At 44.4% G+C, this 10,021-nt stretch overlaps 1 protein-coding gene across 4 annotated transcripts in view; it reads right to left on the reverse strand.

The window, feature by feature from the left end:
- Positions 1-8,352, reverse strand: part of asap1a (ArfGAP with SH3 domain, ankyrin repeat and PH domain 1a) — a 160,725-nt gene extending 152,373 nt beyond the window's left edge. For all 4 annotated transcript variants that reach the window (XM_039003654.1, XM_039003651.1, XM_039003655.1 and 1 more), the window contains exon 1: positions 6,775-8,352. In XM_039003654.1, coding sequence (XP_038859582.1) covers positions 6,775-6,900 — 126 coding nt within the window. In that variant the 5' untranslated portion in view covers positions 6,901-8,352. The remainder of the gene's footprint in view (positions 1-6,774) is intronic.
- Positions 8,353-10,021: the final 1,669 nt, after the last annotated feature.

Genomic DNA, 10,021 nt, shown 5'->3' on the forward strand with positions numbered 1-10,021 from the left:
CGCCCGAAATGCGAAGAAATACTGCAAATCACTGGACGATCTGCACAGAGAATTTTGCCGTCGGTTCTGTGATTTTGAAAAAATTGACAAGTCACTTCAACTGGTGTCCTGTCCCCTGTCACAAGACCCCGAATCAGCACCGCAGGAGCTGCAATTGGAACTGATCGATCTTCAGTCTGACTCCGTCTCAAAGGAGAAGTTCAAGTCTCTTAAACTGAATGACTTTTACGCTTCACTTAACGAGACCGCGTTTCCAAACCTCCGGAGGACGGCGCAGAAGATGCTGGTGTTGTTTGGCTCGACCTACGTGTGTGAGCAGACGTTTAGCGTCATGAAAATCAACAAAGCCCATCACAGATCCAAGTTAACTGACCAACACCTCAGATCTGTCCTGAGAATTGCCACAACAAAACTAACTCCAGACTTTGATGCACTGGCAAAAAAGGGAGACCAACAACACTGTTCCCACTGAAATGGTGAGTTTTTCTGCTGTGTTATGAAAAAATGCATATGGAAAGTTTGGAAGTGCGTCTTTTAATTAAGAGCAATGCGCATTTACGCACAGCAGCGGTACAGTAGCTTTATTAACACGCCGCACATCGCTCTTAATTTAAATTTTAATTTTCAGCTGCAGGTAGGATATTTAATACAGCCTATGTCTGTGTGCTTGGCAACGATACACGTGTACTGTTTGCGCGTGAAGGCGAGGGCGTCCGTGGCGAGTTTGTAGAGCGCGCGGTCAGGACAATCCATCCATGATTTTGCGGAGTTTAACACAAGTAGATATTATTGAGCTTGAGTATTTCGTTGTGTAATAATATGTTTTGAATGTTGAAAGTGATTCCATTTTTCAATAAATGTTGATTTCTTTAACTTTGCACCTTCGATTGAAACTTATTAAAAACAGACGCAATCTTGATAAATCACAGTGCGTATGTTATTTTAATCTATTTACATTTCCTCATCCCGGTATCTGCGAAATAGTATGTAAATGCCATATCTTGCATATTCCTTGAGACAAATTTATTAACTGATAAGGGCTATTTTTCACATTTGAAAGACAATTAATAAATTGGGTTGTAGTGTTCTTACTGTGCTATGAGGTTTGCACACACTACATTTAATGCTTTAGTATATCCGGCCCAAACACTCCCTCCAAATGCTCCTGGCCCGGCCCCTCTGTCAAATTTTAGAACCCATTGTGGCCCGCGAGTCAAAAAGTTTGCCCACCCCTGCCCTAGACCCACTCCAATTTGCATACCGCACCAACAGATCCACAGATGATGCAATCTCTATTGCACTCCACACTGCCCTTTCCCACATGGACAAAAGGAACAGCTATGTGAGAATGCTATTCATTGACTACAGCTCAGCGTTCAACACCATAGTGCCCTCAAAGCTCATCAATAAGCTAAGGACCCTGGGACTAAACACCTCCATCTGCATTTGGATCCTGGACTTCCTGATGGGCCGCCCCCAGGTGGTAAGTGTTGGTAACAAAACATCCGCCACACTGATCCTCAACACGGGGGCCCTTCAGGGGTGCGTGATCAGTCCCCTCCTGTACTCCCTGTTCACTCATGACTGCGTGGCCAGCCACGTCTCAAACACCATCATTACGTTTGCAGATGACACAACAGTGGTAGGCCTGATCACCGACAACGATGAGACAGCCTATAGGGAGGAGGTCAGAGACCTGACCGTGTGGGAGATGATCGTGGACTACAGGAAAAGGAGAAACGAACACGCCCCCATTCTCATCGACGGGGCAGCAGTGGAATAGGTTGAAAACTTCCTTGGCGTCCACATGACCAACAAACTAACATGGTCCAAGCACACCAAGACAGTCATGAAGAGTGTACGACAAAACCTATTCCCCCTCAGGAGACAGAAAAGATTTGGCATGGGTCCTCAGATCCTCAAAAGGTTTTACAGCTGCACCATCGAGAGCATCCTGACTGGTTGCTTCACTGCCTGGTATGGCAACTGCTCGGCCCAGACCGCAAGGCACTACAGAGGGAAGTGCGTACGGCCCAGTACATCACCGGGGCCATGCTTCCTTCCATCCAGGACCTCTATACCAGGCGGTGTCAGAGGAAGGCCCTAAAAATGGTCAAAGACTCCAGCCACCCTAGTCATAGACGGTTCTCTCTGCTACAGCACGGCAAGCGGTACCAGAGCGCCAAGTCTAGGTCCAAGAGGCTTCTAAACAGCTTCTACCCCCAAGCCATAAGTCTCCTGAACAACTAATCAAATGACAACCTGGACTATTTGCATTGCCCCCATCCCCCCCACCCTCTGCTACTACTCTCTGTTATTATCTATGCATATTCACCTTAATAACTCTACCTACATGTACATATTACCTCGACACCGGTGCCCCCGCACATTGACTCTGTACCAGTAAATAGCCCCGCTATTGTTATTTACTGCTGTTCTTTAATCATTTGTTAATCTTATCTCTTACTTTCTTCTTGTTAGGTATTTTCTTAAAACTGCATTGTTGGTTAAGGGCTTGTAAGTAAGCATTTCACTGTAAGGTTTAAGAGATGTGAAGTGTGACAAGAAAAGAGCTGTGCAGTCACTGCAGTGCAATGAACCCAGTGTGCCAACATCAAAAGACCATCATGCACCTCTTCTCTGCCCCAGGTGATTCATCTGTTTTGCCTTGCATTTCCCCAAGAGAATATGAACACATTAGGAAACCAGAGAGCTGTCAACTGGAAGCCTAAACAGAGGCATTAAAATGATTCAAAGTGAAATAAATGGCCTATAATAGGCAGACAACTGCGTCATAGCAACCTGTGAGCTCCTCTGTCTTCCTTTACGTTCCAATGCATTCGCCACAGTTTACCAATTAGCTGATGTAGATCTCATTGCAAGCCCGTTTTTTGGGGAGGATTTTATTGGACAAAGGCATGGGTTACAGAGCATGGTGAGCATTGGTGGACAGGAAAAGATGCAACACTCGCTCACCATATTCTTTGTTGTATTAAGCAAGTGATTCTGAAGAAGGCTATGAAGGCCGAAAAATCTATCTTTTAAACTTGCTTAATAAAACTACACATTTTTAATGGCGAGCGAGCGTTGCGCCTTTTCCTGTCCAATGAGGTTTACATATTTTTAGGTTGCACCTCTACTCACCTTGGTTGAGCACCCTCTACTTATTTCCATGGTGAACATTGGTCACAGTTCGCCCAACCAGGGCTAACGTGTTAAAATTCCAGTAGCATCATTGTAGCCTCTAATATATCATAATTTAAATAATTTGCATTGTGCCGTTTCACATCACTGGTTCCCTTTACTACACAGAATACTTATACACACATTCCCCAGTAAAAACATGTAGGCTACTCTATTCTATGTCCTTCCTAACTTCCCTATTGGCTTCTCCCATTCTGTCTATCCCTTTTCCGAGGACAAATCATTTTCGGAGTGGCTGCGTGGCCAAATTGTCTGGACACCTCTTCCCGATCAACTGAACCTTCTGTGCATGTGTGGGATTCTCTCCTTCACAAACAAGCCCATTGTCAGACTCTGGTCTACACGCGCATATCGTTCGGTTCACCAGACTTAGAACAGGCTACTCTGGCGTTGCAATCAAATTGTGCTGTGCTGCATGATTATTGAGAAGCAGAATAACATGTGTATATTATTTGCGGTTAAAACGCAGAACAGGCTACTCTGTCAAATGTCAATCATGTGCAGTCTATCAAATCGCGGGATGTTGCATGATCATTGAGAAGCGAAATAAGTTATTTTGCCCCAATGCAATGTGTAGACTGCGTCATGATTATGTTTGTGCTACTGCAATATCCTTAGGTTGTATCCTACATCCTAAATTAGCCCACAATAAAAATAAAAAATAAAAATGTTCATTTTCAGAGTTTTTATTTAAGCCGTTTAGAAATGAGGCAGAGACGTTAGTAAACTAACACATGCACAGCCTCAGCAACATGGCCCAGTTCACCGAGTAGGGGGAGTTTTCACTGGGTGAAAAGTGATTGCATCCATTTTGTAACTGGGCTACCTCCCAGGCACGAGTACCCCTGTAACAGTAACGCTTCCGTCCCTCTCCTTGCCCCAACCTGGGCTTGAACCAAGGACCCTCTGAACACATCAACAACTTCCTACAAGAAGCGCCGTTACCTATCGCTCTGCAAATGCCGCCACAACTACAATGTTTCAGAGCGACTGACGTCACTTATACTTAACAGTGCTAACTATCTAGCCATTTCCCATTAGTTACACCCCGTTCAAAGCTGATGTCAAGCACGTGGAGTATTATTTTTTATATACTAAGCAGGTCAGTTAGGAACAAATTCTTATTAATAATGACGGCCAAGGAACGACAGCTCGGGGATTCGATCTAGCAACCTTTCGGTTACTGGCGCAACGCTCTAACAACTAGGCTGCCTGCCGCCCCAAAAGTAGAGTAATGAGAATTTCAGAGTTTTTGCATGACTAAGGGTTTGCGCTTAATAAAATCCCCATATGTGCTTTATCTGCCTTGACAATGAAAACTAGTTTGAAAATTCAAACATTTATTTTATGGAAAATATATGTTCCTTAACGATGCAACATGCTGCATTATTGATAATATGACCGGTGCAGATTACTGTTCGATTAGAGAAGGGCTCCATCACAGGTTTTGCCCAGTCATGTCACGGGCCATAACCCGGTACACCCCAGTTTAGTCTAATCGAGCTCCCTAATTTTTACTGAGAGGAGGCGTGGCCAGTTTGCTCTGCCATCCAAAGCTATATGGTTACAAGTAGTGTAGCGAGCAGTGTGGGAATGACATTCCTAAATTCTTACAAAAACAGACAAGGTGGAATTGTAGGCCTACATTATCGATGTATACAATGTAGCCTAGGAAACAGCACTGGCGACTAGGCTGGGTTAAGTGTACCCTATCAGTATTTGGCATTGCAATATCACACAGCTTTGCTGCACATGTGAACTGCCATGGCCATAAACAGCCTAACTATTCTAAAAAACTTTAAAAACTTGTGGGAGGGGGGGGGTAAAACTAATAGGGCCGCCAGTGTTGGAACCCTGCTCTACGTGCATATCAAAGTTCCAGAGTGGGAACCCTGCTCTACGTGCATATCAAAGTTCCAGAGTGGGAGCCCTGATCTACGGGCATATCAAAGTTCCAGTGTGGGAGCCCTGCTCTACGTGCATATCAAAGTTCCAGAGTGGGAGCCCTGATCTACGGGCATATCAAAGTTCCAGTGTGGGAGCCCTGCTCTACGGGCATATCAAAGTTCCAGTGTGGGAGCCCTGCTCTACGGGCATATCAAAGTTCCAGAATGGGATCTCTGCTAGTTTTAAAGATATTTCCCATTTTATTCAGAGACATTGGAACAGTAGGCAATATAACCAATCACAGCCCACCTTTTACTTGTATCATTGCACATACTGAAAATCACTAGCAGAGGGCAAACATTTTTTATAAATGTTCACATTAATTCTGTTGGTAATGCAAATTGGATAATAAGTCTAAAAGTAGCAGAAATCCCACTCTAGACCTTTGATATGCCCACAGTGTATTATGTTCAACAATATAAAGAAAAAGTTGCCACAAATTGTGTTTTCAATATTCATCTTTATATTTGTTATATATTCATAAATTAATGTCATATATATATTTTTATTGATATCAAAATACTACTAATATTACAGAGCAAAAAGTAAAGCTTCATACGACACCAAGTGTTGCTTTGTAGCACCTACAGATGAAACATTATGGAGTCTTAAAGGGATAGTACACCCAAATAACAAAATTGCATTTTGTGTTCCTTACCCTGTAAGCAGTCTATGGACAAGGCATGACAGCAACTCATTCTATGGTTTAGTTTCCCTGACACTGTTTCCAGATGCTAACATTTTAGCATGTGGCACAAATACTATTCAAGTCATGGGACCAATATTAGCATGTGGAAACAGTGTCAGGGTAACTAAACCATAGCATGGACTGCTTACAGGGTAAGGAAACCAAAATGTCATTTTGTAATTTGGGTTAACTATTTTAGATTTTAGGTCATTTAGCAGACACTCTTATCCAGAGTGACTCACAGGAGCAATTAGAGATAAGTGCCTTGCTCAGGGGCACATTGGCAGATTTTTCACCTAGTCGGGTTGGGGATTCAAACCAGCAACCTTTCGGTTTCTGGCCAGCCCTCTTAACTACCTGCCGCCTATAAAAGGAGGCCGGGTATGGCCAAAATGCAATAAATATGGCAACTTTGATCAATTATTTTTCAATTATGCTTTAAGATACAGATGTCAAATGTATGTCAACAGTCTTCCTCCACGTTTTATTTAATTTCGTGAAAATCCCCCCAATCATGGTCTTTTTCTGTCCTGGTTTCGTATGGAATCATCCTTGGGACCGATCATCCTTGGGACCATACCATCCTTGGGACCGATATAAATTAAAAATTAAAACAGACCTACCAGAACAATGGACTTAACTGACCATTTATTCTTCCGCATGCCAACCACTCATCCCTGCGGAAAATGCGTGGCCCCTATTGCACAACGTGAACGCATTGTAGCCCTGCATAGCCTGCCCTACAGGTATAGCAGAATGACTGCTGTGTTGAAGCAGTTCGAGAGTTGGGGACGATTTCATTCAATTTCAAGAGCCGAGCATGGACTAATGTGTAAGTGCAATTGCATGACATTCACGTAACTCATAGTTCAGTTTATATGTTTGTTCATTGTGCTCATCTCATTGCCAATTAAGCTTTTTCTGGACGGCCTTACCTCCTCCAGAACATTGACGGTGTTCTTACAGCTCTGCAACCGGGTGGTGAAACTGGAAGTCGTGGGGGAATTGTAGTCCTCGGTGGTCTCCGAGAGGAACTCGGATACCGAGATCTGGTCTGGCATCCTTTACCACGAATTAGAGATTGAAATGGGAATTGTAGGCTACGGAATCAACCTTTGTTTAATAACACACGATGAGAGATTTAAAAAAAAAAAAAAAAAAAAACGTATCCGTTGGATATGGTTAAATGTCCTGCCCTATACGTCCTCTCCACACTATTTCCAACCTTTCCCTCTATCCAAGATTTAATTACACCCTTTCAGCTGTAAAAACCCGATTCAGTTGTGTCCCCGAATCCTCCAAAACAAATGGTATGCACGGGCGACAGATGTCCTCATTGCCAAACGTGGTGATAGGATTTTTCAAGAACAAGCTTTTGGGCACCGAGAGACAATTCAGTTAATGCAATTATTGTGGAGGCTCTGGCAGCCGCTTATCTTTCCCCCTTGGTTTTTTCTCTCGCCCTAACGGACCGTATCTGCTGTCTGTCATTAGCGCACGCACGCCATGTCCCTCCCCGCGTTAGTGACGAAAAGAAACAAGGAGAGCTTTGCGCATGTCTCGGCCCTGTGGGGAGAAACAGAAGTGGGAGGTAAATCATTGACATAATGATTTGGGCGTGTAGAATACATTTGTATTGGATGTGTAACTGATGAACTGTGAACATGAAATAATACTCTGTAGTTGTAAACACATATACTCAAACGTGTAACTGATGAGTTGTGAACATGAAAAAAACGAATTTGTTGAAATTACGCAATTATTGCCACACATGTCAATTTCACGCGCTCAGACTTTTAGCTGTACTTTTGCGCCCTACAATGACAGAAATATTGGTAGATGTGCAAATAGCCATGTGCAAGTAAGGCGAGAGAGAGCATGAGCTCTGGGAGGTGGGACCTGTTTCTTCTTCTATGAGGTTTAATGACTGTGGCATCAAATAAATGTTGCATTACTGCCACCAACTAGACAGGAGTATAACTCCCTTATACTTTGCTTTAAAAAAAGTCCACAAATACTCTACAATACACTCATTTAAAACCCACCTACCTACTCCACTAAATCTATTTAGTCGTACCTCAGGCCAACAGCCAGAAAGGATGGGACACCACCACTCAACACACCCTTCTGACATCAAACCGCGTACACCCAGATACTTCTCTGCAGCTGCCATCACAACCTACATTTTCTGCGACTTACTTTCCATCATCGCAGTACGCTTAATAACCATTGCTATAAACGCCAAACATCCAATCTTACTGAAGCATATCACTTGTTGGCCTGTCCCTCTGTACAGATAGAGATCTCCTACTCACACCACTCCTCTCAGGATCCCTCACTCCCATCTTCCTCTACTATCTTCACTGCCTCAGCATACGGACAACTTCTGCACTACTCCAACCCTGGGAACCGTAACCTGCCTCTCTCACCAGATATTTCTGATCCCCAGCCACATGGGAACCCTACAATTAACAAATACCACTACTTTCCCCAATTTCCCCAATTCTTTGTCTCATGCCCTTCTGCACATTTTTCACACCTAGGAACCTCCCTCCTACACATTGCTGCCACATGCCCATAAGCTTGACACCTGTAACAACGTAATGCATTCGGTACAAAAGCTTGTACGGGATTACTGATATGCTAACATCACTGTCGGGCAAAGACTCAACCTCAAAACTCAAAAGAACAGACAATGACTAATGTTTCACCACTCACGCCACCCTTTCTGCGTCACATCAAACGATGAGCATCACAAATACCGGCGAATCTTCCACTTCAGTTGGTCCATTTTCACATTTTCCTCTACCCCATTAATCACTCCTTTCAATGGTGCCCTTTTCTTGAAAGAAAAACAATTCACATCTGTGGGAGCGCCTGCTCCCACTGAACAACAGAAACAAACAATTATCACAAAACCACTTCGGGTTACCTTCAAATCAAAATCAAATGTATTTATATAGCCCTTCTTACATCAGCTGATATCTCAAAGTGCTGTACAGAAACCCAGCCTAAAACCCCACACAGCAAGCAATGCAGGTGTAGAAGCACGGTGGCTAGGAAAAACTCTAGAAAGGCAAAAACCTAGGAAGAAACCTAGAGAGGAACCAGGCTATGAGGGGTGGCCAGCCCTCTTCTGGCTGTGCCGGGTGGAGATTATAACAGAACATGGCCAAGATGTTCAAATGTTCATAAATGACCAGCATGGTCAAATAATAATAATCACAGTAGTTATCGAGGGTGCAACAGGTCAGCACCTCAGGAGTAAATGTCAGTTGACTTTTCATAGCCGATCATTGAGAGTATCTCTACCGCTCCTGCTGTCTCTAGAGAGTTGAAAACAGCATGTCTGGGACAGGTAGCACGTCCGGTGAACAGGTCAGGATTCCATAGCCGCAGGCAGAACAGTTGAAACTGGAACAGCAGCACGGCCAGGTGGACTGGGGACAGCAAGGAGTCATCATGCCAGGTAGTCCTGAGGCATGGTCCTAGGGCTCAGGTCCTCCGAGAGAGAGAAAGAAAGAGAGAATTAGAGAGAGCATACTTAAATTCACACAGGACACCGGATAAGACAGAAGAAATACTCCAGATATAACAGACTGACCCTAGCCCCCCAACACATAAATTACTGCAGCATAAATACTGGAGGCTGAGACAGCAGGGGTCAGGAGACACTGTGGCCCCGTCCGACGATACCCTCAGACAGGGCCAAACAGGCAGGATATAACCCCACCCACTTTGTCAAAGCACAGCCCCAACACCACTAGAGGGATATCTTCAACCACCAACTTACCATCCTGAGACAAGGCCGAGTATAGCCCACAAAGATCTCCGCCACGGCACAACCCAAAGTGGGTCGCCAACCCAGACAGGAAGACCACGTCAGTGACTCAACCCACTCAGGTGACACACCCCTCCTAGGGACGGCATGGAAGAGCACCAGTAAGCCAGTGACTCAGCCCCTGTAATAGGGTTAGAGGCAAAGAATCCCAGTGGAGACAGGGGAACCTGCCAGGCAGAGACAGCAAGGGCGGTTCGTTGCTCCAGAGCCTTTCCATTCACCTTCACACTCCTGTGCCAGACTACACTCAATCATATGACCCACTGAAGAGATGAGTCTTCAATAAAGACTTAAAGGTTGAGACCGAGTCTGCGTCTCTCACATGGGTAGGCAGACCATTC

The sequence above is a fragment of the Salvelinus namaycush genome, chromosome 11 (genome assembly GCF_016432855.1).
Source record: "Salvelinus namaycush isolate Seneca chromosome 11, SaNama_1.0, whole genome shotgun sequence".
NCBI lineage: Eukaryota > Metazoa > Chordata > Actinopteri > Salmoniformes > Salmonidae > Salvelinus > Salvelinus namaycush.